The sequence below is a fragment of the Suillus subaureus genome (assembly GCF_016647635.1).
Source record: "Suillus subaureus strain MN1 chromosome Unknown BJ212scaffold_341, whole genome shotgun sequence".
Taxonomy (NCBI): Eukaryota; Fungi; Basidiomycota; class Agaricomycetes; order Boletales; family Suillaceae; genus Suillus; species Suillus subaureus.
In genome coordinates, this window is record NW_024538897.1 from 1864 (window position 1) to 19021 (window position 17158).

At 48.0% G+C, this 17158-nt stretch overlaps 2 protein-coding genes across 2 annotated transcripts; both read right to left on the reverse strand.

Moving 5' to 3' along the window:
- Positions 1–3747: 3747 nt before the first annotated feature.
- BJ212DRAFT_1489849 (uncharacterized protein) lies at positions 3748–4000 on the reverse strand (the record flags this gene model as incomplete). Its single annotated transcript, XM_041341438.1, has 2 exons — positions 3748–3853; positions 3909–4000. 2 exons carry the CDS (start codon positions 3998–4000, stop codon positions 3748–3750), a joined length of 198 nt encoding a protein of 65 aa, XP_041185190.1.
- Positions 4001–16610: 12610 nt separating this feature from the next.
- On the reverse strand, positions 16611–17016 carry BJ212DRAFT_1489853 (uncharacterized protein; the record flags this gene model as incomplete). The annotated part of the gene is made up of 3 exons (XM_041341439.1): positions 16611–16679; positions 16728–16829; positions 16903–17016. 3 exons carry the CDS (start codon positions 17014–17016, stop codon positions 16611–16613), a joined length of 285 nt encoding a protein of 94 aa, XP_041185191.1.
- Positions 17017–17158: the final 142 nt, after the last annotated feature.

Below are 17158 nucleotides of genomic sequence, written 5' to 3' on the forward strand. Positions count from 1 at the left end.
TCCTTGCAAACGATGTAGACCCTCCGAGGAGAGAGGCTTTTGTCCTCAAGGCTCTTCCGCACATTTTCGTTCGTTTCGTGGATGAACCTCCTCTTTTCTTCAAATTTGATTTGCAGAAAACGAGAACGTGTCTCGTCATCAGTGTCAGGATCACAAGGGTCAAAACCTGGTATGTTGTCGCACGCCATGTTGTTGATGTGTTGATCTGATTTGGAGCGAACAATGAATACCTCAACGGTACTGCACTGCTGGCAGGCACTGAGGATGGCGAGGTCAGATTCCAAGAAACGGTTGTCGATGAGGATGATGATGCAGTCGAAGATGTAGAGTCCCTGGTCGTTGAAATACTGCCAATCGGGCACGCTTGGTGTGCCTGCTCCAGGAACGTCATACCAAATGATCCGGGAGTTTGGACGTGGATCAGGATAACTTGTGACGGTGTCGGTAGTTTCGACAATCCCCGTGCGAGCGGCAATGGGATCATTATTGGACAGGCCACGGACGGCATTGATGAAGGATGACTTCCCAGCTCCAGCAGAGCCAACAACAGCGATGTGAATGAAGTTTGGGCTGTAACCATAGCGGGCTTTCATCTCAATAATTTCTTGATCTGAAGGGTGGCGCTCAGGGCGAACTCCTTCAAACCATCTACGCTCAGTCGCGAGTCTTGCTTCATCTGCTCTGTGAAAAGCTTCTTCAGTCTCATCCAACGCTTGCTGCAGTTCTTCCTGACGTCTCCTCACAGCCTCTGCTGCTTCATCCGCGAGATGCCTGGCTCTTTCCGCGGCTTCGGCTCGTTCCCGTGATAATGTGGCCTCTTCTTGGGCCATTCTAGATCTGCTTTCCGCCTCATTTGCCCTGCGCCTCGCCTCTTCCGCTTCCTGCCTCACAGTATGCGCTTGTGCTTCTAAATCCCTTGCCCTCTGTTCTGCTCTCCATTGCTCGGATCTTCCATAACCACTACCCTCATCACCATCATCCGAAAGGAAGCCTAGGAAAGGGAGTACTGAAGCAACTGCACCCATGCAGTGCAAACAAATGGGGGGAAAACTTGACGCTCAGAAGGGTTGCGTGGAATGTGTTCTCCGTGTATGCCCGATGTGACCTAGACAAGGATCAATCAATTGTGCGGTACAGAGCTTCAAGCTTTGCTCACCTCTTGTGTGGATCGCAGTAGTGCAAATGCAGTGTCCAAGTGATGAGAGCTCTGCAGGGAAGACAAGAGACAATGATCCGACAAGGGCAAGCAGGGATCTTATACTTATCCAGACAAAAGCCAGGAGAACACGCGATAAACCTAATAGCCAGTCAAGTGTCACATAGCTTCTAACATGTTGCGCCAAGTGCACGTGAGGGGCAGGATAAAAGTACCCTCTAAATTTTTGCATTGACACCACTAGAAACGATGATTAGGTCTAGTGCCCTTTCAAAATTAAACGCTGCTCTATTAATCTCCGCGTCAACAGCCCTCCAGGGATGAAAAGGGTACGCGCTTGTACAAAGACACCGTGCCTCTTTTAGAGACCAGCTGCTAGGTACAGATCCTGTAACCTGAGATCGAGATACTGACTGCCTTGGTCGATTATTATGGCTAGTACTCAGGTACCTGCATGTTGCCCACTCTTACGATTCCGTCACTTCCGAATGATCAAAGCTACATTGATGTCTGACTCCCGCAGTCTCTCACCCCAGCTCACCCCCCTAGTCAGTAGGAGACCGTGCCAATCTGGTACTATCTTTGGCGACCGATCACATCGCACCTCATGTGAGTCGTGTGGATATCAACCACTAGTATCAAGTTATGAATAGGACATTTGGTGACTCCTATCTGCAGCTACCTTGCCGTACGACTTCGTCAAAACGCAGTACCAGGCGGGGAGCTGTGGGGTGCGTGTTGGATAGTGTTTGCAGGTATTAAAAGGTGAAGAAGTTCAAAGTTCAAACATTCATAGATCAGGTCAGTAATGATGCAGATGTATCAACTAATCTTGCTTCCTAATCCGTTGAACCAGGCATGGTATGCTTCCATACACCTCGACCAATCCCAAGCTTTATGACCAACAGTTGACACAAATACACTGTTTGACCTACATGTCTTCCATTTCATAATGAGCTAGGCGTGCGTGTGAATAGCTAGTCTGGGTGGTGCAGGAGGATACTTCCCTTCTGCGTAGCTGATGCATAGCCTACACTCGGCATCCATTGCGACAGTGTCTTCCCCAACTCGAATCAGGGTTCAGCATGACTAGATCCTTCGACGCTTCAATGCTGTTTTATCCTCTCTATATCTCTGGCACCAGTTACTTCATCAACGAAATCATCAATCTCACTGAATATATCAAATAGGTGTTATCGTTGATTTCAACAACTCAAATGTGGAGTCTGCTGAAGAACGGACCAGCCTCAGGTCGCCCATGCCAATCAAAAAGAGTAGGAAAGGCTTTGCGCCAGATGTTTTCTCCACCCATGTAAGGACTCGACCCCGACAACTTATCTACCTGATGTACTATTGTGTTTTATTATAGGAAACTGGATACATTTTCTTTACATGTGTGGTACAAGAGATAGTATGAAAGTAACCAAGAAGATATTGTTTTCCAACCGGAAAACATATTCCGCCTGTGTGGTACAAGAGAAAGACGAAGTGGAGCAACAGTCATCGTGCCCTCGCCTTGGTTGCTCATGGATTCGACCTCGCATGCACAGAATACAACAATGTTCATAAAAACATCACGATTGTCATCGAACTTTCCAGGTATCCAACAACCAAAGTAAGATTCCATGTCCCCCATCAAAAACATCGAAGTCGTAGATTAGTGGGCTGAGCAACTTGTCTCGTCTTCTGACGAAACGCTGGAACTCCGGCCTACCACGGATGAAATATGTCTTCAGTGAGTCCAAATCACTGTGAAGTGCCATTCTTTAGGCTAACACTAGAGGCTCCCTGAGGTTCCGAATTCTAGTGATAGAAAAGGTATTAGGCTTTTATTAGTCTCAGGCCAGTGTTGACACGAAACTTCTCATAGACTGGCGTAGGCAAGTTTTCACTGATCAACTACGCATTCGGAGTGCGAAATGCGGTGGGTGGAACGCGATACTTCAACGAGCACAGCTACTCATATTGTTAATAGACCTCTTCGCACGATAAGCCAGGCGAGGTCAGCATGGACCATGACTCGGAGTTCATCTCACCGCAGAATAATGGCAAAGGTCTTGAATTAGCAGAAAAGGACAACCTCAATATAGTCTGGAGTTCCGTCACAGAGCAATGCCTGACCTGAAAGATCAGCTACATGCTGTTTGGTGGGACCTCCATCTTAGTGCGCCTGTACAGCAAGCTGACGACATACATGGCTTTGCTTTGAAATACCCCACGCAGGCTGGTGTTTACTAGAGACTGGCGTGGAGCAATTCCTCACATCGAAGTGTGAAGGAGAGTTGGGAACCAGTACATTAATGGAATACTATCGCTCTGCACAGATCACAGCTAACGCAGCTCAAAATTTCCATTGTTTTCACTAAATACGACATCCTCCTCGACCACGTGGAGCGCCGGCCGAACTCTGGACAAGTCCTCTCCCAAGGGTTTGAGCAAGGAGACCATCGAGGAACTTGCCGAGAGAAAAAGCTACAGGAAGTCTGTATCGCACCCCTAGAGAAATTTGCAAGGTTGGCTATCCGCATGTCACGGTCTCCACTGCGCCCAGAACACGTTGGAACCACTGGAGCGGGACGCTCCAACCAAACCTAAGCAGAACGGGACAAGGCAGAACGAGCAAGAGGTAGCATTAGGGGACTTGGCATTAGCCGAGATAGCATCAGCACAGGATAGAGAGCGGTAGCAGTAGTCAGACTTAGACACGGATCAGCATCGTTCTGGCATCATCTCTTCTGACAGCAAGGCTGACCAGGTCCACCACACCACGAATGCTTCTTTGGAGCCATCAAAGTCCGCCGGCTTCAAGACTTTAAAGGGCTTGGAAGAACTAGTGTCAGACATGATAGGTGTTATAGGGGTTGTAGGTGTTGCTTGCGCATAGGTTACCCAAGTGTGTCGGCGAGTTTCATGAGGTTCAATATACATCATGATGTTGGTAAGGCTAAGTGGCGGAGTCAGAATCGAGACGCCACTCAAACAACAACAAAGGTCTCCTAGACGTTCAAGGAAGGGAGGATGTACAACTCTGAAGACACATACCAAACGAGCAAGCGAGGTCAAACATCGTTTCCCGTGACCGAAACGCGAAAGGTTTATGACACCAGCGCTAATCGAGAACACCATGAGCCTGTACAACTTCGAGGCTGTGGTTGTAAGGGCAATGTCTGGGTCTTCTTTCTGCTAGTCTTTCCTGCTTGTAAATATTCTAGGGATGGTGTTGGAAACCATGGACAGTTCTTCGGTCATTTCCAGACTCGGTCATCCCACGCCCGACTGCCTTGCAGCTTCACAACCAATATTCGTTCGAGCGACGCTGTGTTATATCATGGCGTCGGGTGGTGTTATTTATATCTAGCTTGAACGCCATCGTCATACGGCCACCAATTTCGCCGCTCACTTACTACCCCCATTCTCTACCAATATGACCATAATCTCAAATGATCCCATTTGGTGGTCGGCCATTAATTCGTTTCGTTCTGTAAGCTATTTCGTAGGTTCGTGTGCAGCAGTCGGATGTTGTCGCCGATGTCTCAATCTAACCTTGACTGCGGTTTCGCAGTTGCCGCCTTTGTTGGAGTAATGTATGATTGGGGTAAGCATGATAATATCAAAGGACTGCTGATAATCTACAAGTATTTTCAGTACTTACATTCGGACAAGAGGTGTGTTGATGCTATGACCGGAGCAGCCATTTTGCTAAGAATGGTTTTATAGGTCGAACTGGTCTGGGTGAGTAGAGTCTCATGTCAGAGGAACACAAAATGAAAATACACTTAATTCCAGAGGCAACACTGGTCCCCGATGACAATTCTGTATCTCGGTGTATGTAGCTTGCCCGCACGGTTGTCATTGTACTGACTTGAAAATATCCTAGGTACGCTACCTTGGAATCTTATATACTGCGTATGTTCGGAAGGCTAAACAATCGGTGTTGTGCTAATTGCCTATCTCTCATATTCAGCTTGGGCATACTGAGCACGTCTCCTTAGTACATTCGCTATCTTTGCTCCTTCTGACCAACGGCATACAGGCAGTGTTCCGACCATCTCGCTGACAGATACAGTGAGTCTCTTGCACAGATGTATGCTATTCCCCTCCAGTCAACCACTGTGCCGTGTAGGGGTGGGTGTGGCTCTTTACTAACTTGGTTCATTAATGACTATCACACTATACTGCCACAGATGTGAGTCTGTTTGGAGTGTGTGCTACCCGAGGCTGGTCACTGACTGGATTTGTCAGGCTTTATTATGTACATCATACGAAGTTGGATAAGTGCTGTGGTATCTACAATGCTGTTTGGTGAGCTTGGCACTTGCGAGACCTCAGTGACGTTGACCAGACTGAAACATGGTGCAAGTTATCATCATCACTCGGTTACATGCCATGTATCAAAGATCCAGAATGGTCCTTATTTTTCTCATTGTTACCTTCCTGGTTAACAACATTTTCGTCGGAGTGGTAGCTGTAATGATAACGATACATGATTCAGGGGGTATGCTTAATTATGAATGTCAAAAAATTTGCATCTCATCGATTAATACCAGAGGAACTCATTTTCTCTGGCACTTACCAGTGCTTTATTGGCGATGGGGAATATGTCCTACTTCTGTTTGACATTGCTTGGATATTCTCCACTGTGTGGGAAGTCCTCGCACTGTGTCTGACAGTCTGGATTGCGGTAAAACATTTCCGTGAGCTGCGACAACATTCGGCAGGAGGGATTTTCAAGGACTGTTTCACGGTGTTGATTAAAACTCACATGCTTTACTTCACGAGGTGAGTTCATGCCGTGAATATGGGTTTCCATTTCCGCTAAAGGATCGGACATGCTAGCTTTGTTGCTGTTTCTTGTTTCACCCTCATTCTTGAATTCTCCCCAACACTCTCAGCGGTATGTCAATTTTTCACTTACCTCTGCATACGACCATGGTTCATCATTACTACGGAAGGTTTCTCTGGGCACTCAGATTTATACTGGGTTTCTTCAGGTTGCGAGGGCGGTGCAGTTATCTGTGCTGGGACCCCGCCTGATCCTTGGTGTTAGAGAATATCACGCTAAGCTCGTGGCCAACTCCGATGCAGCACCTGGCATGTCTTCAACCACTTCCCAGGAGTGCGTGCATATATCAACTGGCAGTGGTGTGTAACACGGTTGTCTGGTGCTCTGTAAGGAGCAGGAATTATATTTTTTAATCTCCATTCCAAGCCTCGTTGTAGTACTTATGTAGTTATTTGGTGTCCCGAAGTAGATTTCAAGGAGACATCGGTTTAGGCGATATTTTCGTCATAGTATGTGTTCGGTGTTACCAATAAAATTTTGAGAGCAGCAAATGGAAGGTGACCATGAGGAAATGCTGGCCCGTTTGGCATAACGTCCAAACAATTATATTCGTCCATCTCTAAACATTCCAATCACGGATGGGCCAATCCGCACCAACTTCATTAAGGAATCCCTCCCTCGATGTTTGTACGATTGAAGTCAAACCCATACCTACATAGAAGCCAGGACTACCGCGCTCACCATGACAAGACCAATAACAGGCAGTCACACGTTTGGGACACCGTGCATTGCACCTTGTTTTTTTTCTATCCAACATCAGCGAACTGAGTCGGATGCAGCAGTGCAAGTGTTCCTATGTTCTATATTCGACCTCCAGATCAAGTTGCACGGGTTCATGACCATTCCTTCGTTACCTTATTCATTATAGGGGCACATACTGCTAGTCACACCAGCCAATGTGTGTTTTCTTTTCCTCCTCTGAAACGTCTTTGAAGCACGTCGACGTTTAAGGGACACACATTCTCCAGCCGGCAGCAACTGGCGACGTTTCACGTGCGAAATTTCTTCTTCAGCCAGCAGCGGAGGAGCTGTGACTTCGGATACGAGTTATCGTTGTGTTGAGATATACATTCCACCGTCTGAGATGTTGACCAGCATCCAAAATCCACTGCTGGTTGCCTGCAGGTCCTGCTTCTAGTGTTGTCGGACACTCGAGGTCTACGTCAGTCAGGAAGCTGTCAGCAGGATAGCTTATCATTCGAAAATGGCTTGGTGGCATGCCTTTGGCGCACGCTTTCACCCGTTGTTGCTTATCGGAAGGCTGGTGATTAAAAAAACGCCTCCAAAATCGGAACGAGGAATGGAACAACAGCGAGCTGTTGAAAATGGCTTGGGCTGATCTCACTTGACCAGAAGTACCAGGAATGTTCTCAGAGAACCAACGTGTGATTTTTGCATGCTCGTGAGATGAGATATCGCTACAAAATGGTAATCTGTATGCACTCGCACCATCCAGGTTCTTTGATCGCAAGATGTAGTGGTCTGGCAGGGGATATGCCTCCGCACCACACTGGTTCAAGTCAGAACTGTCAAGGAGCTCCCGAAGCGAAGCAATATGAGAAGCAAAGGTGTCTCGTGGGTTAAGGGAGGGATAGGGCATTTGAAGCGGAGCGCGCAAAGACACCAGTTCTGACACGCAGGGTGGGGTTTGACGCGGCATGCAAATGGGCTTTGATGTGGCATAGGTAAGTGTGGAGGTTGACACTAGTACGGAGGCTGTGAGGATGCTGGGGAGAAGTTATTGTGGTTTGAGTGGTGCTTGCCAACCTACATAGTACTTCTGAATGAGGCTTGACTTGGTAGTACAGGGTACAGAAGCTGCATCAGACTCGACAAGGTGGAATCGAGTTCGATAATACTTCACACTGCATCTGAGAACCAACATTAGATCAATGATTATGTAAAGGCAATACAAGACAAACACAAGATGCACACTACATTATGCATTATTCCCAAGTAGTACGAACGCGGAGGACAAGTACTGTAGATATGATGGAAAGTGAATGCAGCACTTCAGGGCCTGTACGTAGATGATCATTAGGGAGGATTCAAGGTATTTGGAACTCATTTCGAGCGACATAGGATGGTGTTTGAAACATGATCTGTATGGTAAGACTGTACTCTAGGATTTGTGACACAGTACTGGCTTTGTGACATGCAGTGACGTGCACTGCCACAAAAAATATCGTGGATTTGGCGTAGGTACTGGGGATTGCGCTCACCATTAAGTTTTAACGCGTCAATAATGGCGTCTTCGTCTTCGTCCGCAGTGCCTTCGCACCCTGTCGTATTTACGACCAAGACGCCCTATGCACTCCCCTCCCAAAAATTCATGATCCCGTTGGATTGGAAACGCTACCAGCTCTCCCAGCTCATCAACAAAGCACTCGACCTCCCCAGGCCTATTCCATTCGACTTCCTTGTCCATGGTGAAATCCTCAGAACATCCCTATTGGAATGGCGCGCAGAAAAGGGTGTCGGGGAGGTGAGAAAAGTGATTAAGTTGGTTTGAGGGAGAGACTGACATTGTCATAGGAAGATACATTAGAAATTGAGTATTTCGAAAGTGTTATGCCTCCCCAGCGCATATCTGAGCTTCCCCACGAGGATTGGGTGTCATCGGTATCATGCGGAATACCTCGGTATGTTCCATCACTTCGCGATCCATCTACTAAACCTCCAATTATCACTACAGACATTTTGTAACATCATCATATGACGGTCACTTACGTCTCTTCGATTATTCCCAAAATCCCCTCCTCGATATCTCCGTGCACCAAGCACCCATCACTTCTGTCTGCGTCGTGCCATCGCCGTCAACAGAAACCGAGTCTCGCATTCTAGCAAGTTCGTCGCATGACCTCACCGCGTGTCTCACCCGCATATTTCTGGGCTCTGAGGGCCCAAGTGCATCCACCGTGACTTCTCTACATCTACACACCAGTCCACTATCTTCAATATCTACTGATGTATCTGGTTCGCACCTCCTCACCTCTTCGTGGGACGGCCTTATCGGTGTCTGGGACACCTCAATACCCAATGACCACCAAGTACCTCTAGACCGCGAGGATGACAGGAAAAAGCGGCGTAAGACTGCCTCTGCAAACATAAAACGGAAAGCACCAATAGCAGTGCTAAAATCGCACACCGCACGTGTGTCAAAAACATTATTTGCTGCCGGCGAGCATGCAAAAGGGAAAGCCTACAGTTGTGGTTTTGACTCGACGGTCCGAACTTGGGACGTCGAGAGTGGCGTGTGCATCAACACTATTGTAAGTCTTATCTTTGCGCTGCCCGAACTAAGCCAAATATTCCCCTAATCAGAACGTCCCTGAGCGACCGATGCTTGATCTCGCTGAAACACCCGACGGTAATACCCTCCTCGGTGCATCCACAGACCGCACTGTCTCTATCTTCGATCTCCGTGTTTCATCTCTCTCGTCTTCCACAGGTATCATGATGCACTCCGCGACTCCATCTTGCATTGCTACATCTGAGAGCAGAAAGCAGCAGGTAGTAACTGGTGCCTACGATGGCGTTGCACGGCTTTGGGACCTGCGGAGCACAAAAAGTGCTGTGACTAGCTTCAGGGCCTGGGATGGGATGAAGGTGCTTGCGGTGGATTGGGTGAGAGATGTGGTGGGCATTGGAGGCGAGGGGGGGATGGAAGTGTGGAGAATCGATGGGGGATCTTGATATTGGTGAAAAAAAATACGACTGTATGGAGTTGGGTCCACGGAGTCGCCAGGTCGGACATCAGTAAAACAAAGACAAATGAACGCCAACCTTCGGTCTACACGTTCTTTGTGCTTGCATCCAGGTTACACTAAGTTGATCATCCCTAGAAGTTTCCCGGGCACGCCCGGGCGCCTCGCTTGTATCTTCGTTCACTAGGGGTATTCTCCGTTCAATCACTGAAATTAGATGCCCGGACATCGGTGCTTGTTCAAAGTTCTCTCTCATGCGTTTGCGTTCTGCTGCATCAAACCAGACTCAAATTGGATGGACCTTCCAATAGATACGAGTTCACACATCGCCGAGGAGTACCGTATGTTGGTTTTTCTTATCAAGATCTTATTTCCAATGGAACAAATGAACATCACCCTCTGGCCTGCCTTGATTTGTACTCTTGCTGCATCGAATTGATCGACTCCAGGATGTTTGCCAGGTACTGTGCGCCAACGGTCTTTTCCTCTCAAAGTTCATTCTCAGGATATCTCCCCGCACTGGGAGTCACTTGACTCGATTTAGACCGACCTTCTAACAGATATGAACTCAAGCGCTCACGCATCGCTGAGGACTACTCTCTAGAGACTTTGTCCTATCAGGACTGTGTCGATAGGACACATGAATATCAAGCCCCAGCAGTCCCCTGTCCATTTGTCCTCGCGCTGCATCAAGATCATCAGCGCTAGAAACCCCTGTGGCATCGCGCATGATATTTCCGGCCCCATTGGTTCTACAAGCGTATCATTCAAATAAACACGAGGATGCGATGCTGCGTATCCAGGAGCTGGCTACCGCTTGTCCCAAACCCAATACCCTTGCCCCTCGTATTGTGGAAGTGAGTATCGACCCAGTCAAGCCCAGGTTCGTGAGTTATCCCTGATGGGCTGCTACTACATAACATCCAGGATATCGTAAATTTGCAACCTTTGGCCGTGATTCGGGGAGTTGGAGGACGCACGAGCATAGATCTACGGACTTTCGTCACCTTTCACCCAAGGGTGAAATGTGCCCGAGAAAAAAATACAATAGGTATCGACGCGTGTTACCCTCGTTGCAGAGAGACTTCGCATACTATTAAACAGCTTCGGTGTCCAACCACATGTGAGAGGAGATCGTGCCAAGACTAGGCGACACTTCTTGCCTGGGCTAGGTCGGAATCCAGTGGTTTTCTTCCAGTCAGCATTACCCCGCACATCATTCCACGCTGCCATTTCTGTAACAAGATGAGATCTGGAACTTTATGTCTTGGTTGACAACGAGTGCTCCTCGTTCCGCGAACTGCTGACTGCATTTGCCTTGCCTTGCATTCTTTGTCACAGAAGTTAGACGGAGGCATGCTTAACACCGGAAAACGCATTTCACGTATGTTGTCTGGGCAGAGGGGCTTGATGATCTCCCAATGCAAGACAACCTAATTCCATTCTTACTGGCAAAGCTACCACAGATATCCATGCTTGTTTGGCCATGAAACCGATATGTCCTCGGGCTGCCTGGCCTTGCGGACAAAGCTCGGACGATTGTTTCTCCGTGCCAGAGTTTTCGTTATACAAGTCATCGGGCGCGCGACTCCTCGCCGTCATTATCACTGGTGCAACAGCACGGCGGAGAATATGAGAGAATCACACCAGATCACAATATCATTGGGTGAGTCAAATATAGCTTGACTTACAGCATGACAAATGTCGACTCGGGACGCTGAAGACATTGTAGCCACATGGTGAAGATTAGAGTTCTGTGAGCAACTTTAACCTCTACCTTCATATCGTCAATCAAAAACACTGAAATCACAACTCACAGGTTCACTCGCTCCGATTGACTAGACCGCCAGTGCCAACCAGCTCTCCACGTGGTACTCGGCTACCACATTAACTATATTTCATACATTTATCATGAAGATCTAGACTCTAAAGCTCCGAGTTAGTGAAACGCCACGAGGGTGACTCATCCTCTTTTGTGGTTCACGTACGCATCAACAGATACAAGGTATCACATGGTATTGTCCGGCGCGCATCCCTGTGGGAGCTAACCGGTGATCTCGGATATTTTTGTGCGTATTGCTATTAGGCTCGCTTCAGCATAGGGTACCTCTACCTCAGCCCTCCACGGCGAGCGTACGGCACTTTACCCACGAGGCAATCAGGAGTGGTAGCGTTCACACACCCTCAGATCCGACTGCTAGGGGAATGCCTAACTTCATGTGCCAAATGCACCAGCATGTGCGCGCACTCATTGAAACTGCCAAGACCTGCAGGCAGCAGTCTAGATGCAGGCCACGCCATCATAAATTATCGAATACGTGGTAGTATCTCAACGGTTTACCAAATATTCGGTTTGGTAATGGAATCACGTACAAGGTGCCTATCTGGTCGATCGGCCAGTGCCTTCCATCGTGGCCCGCATATGCGCGTACAACCACCGCAAAGGAGTCAGCCTACTCGAATTGGATTTCCGGATGGCAAGTGTCCAAGGTCCTCATTCGCTTGTGTCGAGTCATGTTCCATAATATTGCCTATCGTACGCGTGTTTCATTTCATTTGTGTGTGTATTAATGTATCCCTAGCCTTGTGGTATCAGTTACTCATATATCAAGACGCGTGTGTTCATGCAAGCACAGATTAATCAGCCCCTATGCATTATGTGTTTGCTGACAGTGTTTGTCTGATATAGTACTAATCAATCAGTCCTGCTGAGCTCATACGGTTCACGTCAGCCTGGCATTGTGGCGGCTTACAAGTGAGTCACGGCATGTCCTTCGTATTCGCAATATTTTCACATCATACTTACCAACGCTTTCAAAACAACTTCTGAGCAAGATCTAGAAATCAAGTATCCTCTCTCTTCACATGGTCCATCTAGAAGTCGAGAACAAGGTAAGCGAGACATTAATCTGCCATTTGTGTTCACTAATGATCCTCCTCAGCTCATTCTGCATATCAGGTGATCTCATGCCCTTAACCCGCGAAGATTCTGACAGCGCCAGGCCATGTGCCTAATTCCCTGAGAATCTTGCCAATCGAAGGCAACGCTTGTCAAGTCAGTGGGATACTTCTGTTGTTTAGATGAACAGGATGTACGGCATTCCACAGCAATACTGTCAAAGGGCTGCGGAACGGGCCGAGTTTGATGTGTTGCGGCCATCTGTGAGTATATCCTGTTCATATTGTAAAATTGCACGCCGAAATGGGTTTTCCGAAATTTTCTATAATCATATGGGCACAGCGTAGTGCCTGCTTGTCGTGACTGGATGTCACAGTTCAGGCGGTGTCCGTACCCCGCCCCGTCGGTGATACGAACATAGTCCGTGCGCAATCATGCGCCCCTATCCCTCCAGCTAAGTTCTGCCGCTGGGGTAGGTATTTTACCCCGCAGCTTCCAAAACCTAACTCACAAACGGCGAAAATCCCGCACCATAATCCGAACTAGCATGTCTCACACCGGTTTCACCAAATATTTTTAATGGCCAAAATCCCTCAGTGCTCCTCCGCCTCATCCAAACCCCGCGTAATAATTTAAACTACATCACATGGCTAAAATCCCGCCGGCAGCGATAGGCCTGTATAGTCAATCTGGTGAGGGACCAAGATAGGCATGTAAGATCAGGAGGCGGTGTGTCGAGCTACGTTATTCAAGGCTCTCGTCGGGCAAAAATCCCTCTAAGATCGGGATGACGGTTCACCCTCTGCAAGAAATGATATGATCCGAAAGCCAGACCCCGGGGTCCCAAATTATCTAGCACACGATCAACGCAGCTAGATTTGCTATCGCGTAAGCTTCTGGACTGGACCTATATATGCCCATGATGCTCAAGTCAACGTTGACAGGGGTTTTGATCCCTTCCATTATCCACATGTCCAGAGTTCTTCAAAACCTTTAGCTTTACCTGGCATGGGACTAACGCAACTGGATTTGCTATCTCGTTACTCTTCTGGATTGGACGTTGCCTTCGCTCATGTCCATAGTGACTTTGGCTATTCGCTTGCCAACCTTCCGAATTTGCCCCTGATTCGGCTGGCCGAATGAACTCCTAACCACGCCGAATCGCCTCTTTGGTCGAGCTGCACATCCTCTCCTCTTGACAACCAAACTTTGGGGTCCTAACGCCTTGCAATTCCAGCACTACTAGATCATATGCTTATTGGACTTGGTAGTTGACGAGCTCGATTCGGAAAGAGCCGAAAACTATAGTTCAGGCTGAACCTTAAATTCGTTGACATTTTGTGCACGTGTATCCTACGTACGCGTTTGTTTTCTCGGGTTCCATGTAAACGCCTTACTTCGACGATGTGGAAATTCAACAATGTTGTCCTTGCACGCGCCCAAAGTCCTCAGGAGTCGAAATCAACGACACCTTAACTACAGTGTTGTCAACTCGTAACACCCTCTTAACTCCGCTCGACTCGACTCGCAGCAATATTTAGGCGAATAGCTGACCACGTCACGTCACCGCGGACTCTTGCAATTACCTGGTACGCAACTAATACCACATCTCGTACACTTCCTGGACGCATCCGAGTTTCTCGAGAGCTGATACTATGACGACCTCCCGACATGAATGTCCTCGGCTCAACAGTACTTGGTCTGAATGAATCATTCAATAGCTGACCGCGTCACACGTTCATCAGTATCACGACCGACCTCGGAGCCTTTGAAGGTCGTAGTGCCTTGCGGTCATCGGGCTGCCTACACAACCACTAGATTTGCTGCTATCTCTAACTGGACGCATACAAACATTGGCGACGACGATTTTCATCCCTCCGTCATCCAGGAACTCCTTAACTCCGCTAGACCCCAGTTGTAGCACCAGTCCAGTCCAGACACTAAACGAACAACGTCACGTCACCATCCAACACGCCGAACACAAATGAATCTCGGATCTCTTATTTTTATTTTCAAACAAAAAAACCGCGTCAAGACCTCGTCATCATACCGCGGCTCCTCGCTCCTCCGACCCTACGCGAAGTATGACATATAATACGCCTTCTACACTCGCTTCAAAGTTTCAGGCGTTGCTCCTACCCTGTAACATATAATCTTAGACTTGGACACTTCTTTTCTCATATCAAGTATTGCTATAAACGAGTGCGCATCGAAGTTTGAGCATTCGGTTCAAAAATTTAAGTGGAGCTTCAGGTGAATCATCGTCCTAAACCCGATTGAGCGTGCTGTATAATATTAGATTTTGAATTATGGACATGAGCGCTAGGGCCTTCTTTTCGCGTCTTGTCTTATATTAAATCAACACGCCTATGGGATGACTTCTGGGAGGTGTCTTACCCCTGCAGACAATGCATATGGGCGCTGTGTCTACTCCCTGATCTTATCAGATCACCTTACGATATCCAGATATAAATATTTCATGTATGACACTTGCTTAGAGGGAGTTCTCCCGCACTGCACAGTAGTGATATGTGTTATGTGTATATTATGTTATCAATATGCATTCTCATCGTCGTGACGAGATTTACACTATAGAATCACCCAACCCCCTCCCCTACAGATGGGCCCCAGTATGCCCAGCATCTACATCAAAAAACATATACCTCATCGTCACAAAGGAAAAAAAGAAAGAGACAAAAAAAAGACAACACGAGATGGAGCTAAACTGCTGAGGGTATAACTAATGCATTGCGACGTATAATCCATGATGAAATAAAAAGTCAAGTTGAGATGAGATGAAGCGATTGGACAAGGAAAGAAATCAAAGCACAACACGAGACGAGACGAGACGAGACAGGAGCGACATGGCTCCTCTCAGCACCGTAGTACAGTGACGAGACGAGACAAGTGCACTGTGAAAGACAAGCGCGATAAGCTTCACTGTCAGGATTCATGCAATGTTAGATAGGACGTACATCGGCGATGCCCATGTTAAGCAGGCAATACGATTGTTGTTGGATACAAGTTAGATATGTAGGGGGATACATGGTGTATGAGTGGCGATTGAGGACAAAGGGAGATGCCGAAGTCGATCGGGCATATAGCATGGATATGGAGATGGAGATGGAGCGGGGGGTTTTGCGATGAAAGGGAAAGTCACAAAAACTATCGCTAACGGTATCATTGCCAATCCGGGTTCGAAACATAAAGCCGAACCCTGCCCCGGTCGGAGTCGAAGATGGGAGATGGAGATTCGATAGAAAACCTCCACTTGATGGAGAATCTCTACTTGACTTGATGGAGATAATGATAATTGTCCGGGGATGTCCACGAAACATCGGCCGGCAAGAAGTCGTCAAAGTACTTGTGGACGTGACGATAAAATGAACTGATGACACCAGGTTCTAGTTCTGGATCTAGTTCTGAACGGCCAACAGAGACCTTGCACGTCGGATACGAATACGACCGAGCGGAGATGAAGAAGGATGACGACACGGGATGAGGATCAAATTGACGCTAGACGCGAGGACCAAAAAGTACTGCATGCGAGGATAAAAACGGCACTATTGCGAGGACGATGGTCCATTTTCAGTACAGGCTGCGCATCAGATATGGAGGAGAAGTACCTTAGACGACCATTAATCAATCTCCAGACCACGAGGACTCGATGAATGCCCGCCTTCCATGATAATCCGCGAGAGACATCATCCCACGTCGAAGAGACGGCGCCGGTGTAGTGAGGACAGCGGTATACCCCATGGAATCCGGGAGTGATAAAAAATATGAGCGATTTACGCAGGGATAAGTAGTAGTATTACGGGGGGCTGTGATGGACGCGTCATGGGGCGGCGCAACAGAATATGTACAGGAATTGAGCGATGATGTGATGGCGAGGATAGAGCAAATGGACGGCATGGACAAGAAGAGCAACAGAGCAAAGGGATATGGACAGCGAAGTATATTGGAAGAGCGGTCGGGGCGAATGTCCCTCTAAGGACAGGCACGTCAATGGACGGCCTCTTTGTGCCTGCTTATCTTCTCGACACCAGCACCTAAGGATGTCTTTCGGTGATCCTAATGGAAGGTGAGACGGGTGGGAGAAGGGAGAGATAAGAGACGCACCTCTGTCTCCTCGACCTCGCTCTCGTCTGAATCGTCTTCTTTAGGGGTGTCATCTTCATCGCTGCTGCTCTCACTGGTTGGGCTTGGGCTGTTCTTGGCAGGCTCGATTTGGGAGTGTGTAGTATCGACCACGGGAGGGATGCGTTTGTGGTGATGGGGTAGGACTCAATCTAACGGCCTCCAAGATGTAATCTTGAGTTGGGGGTGGGAGAGTATCTGTTGTGCTAGTAGGAGTTGTAGGAGCTGAAGAAGTAGCGAGAGTGGATAGATCAGTGCTTGTACTGCCCATGGCGGAAGATCCGTCGGTACTTGTGCGTCTTGAATCTGTCTCGGCCGCCTCTTTCTCCCTAGCAAGACGTTCTCTTTCGAGTCTCCTTTTCTTTACCCAACCCATGCCACTGCCGTCATCTTCATCATCTGGAGCTGGGACA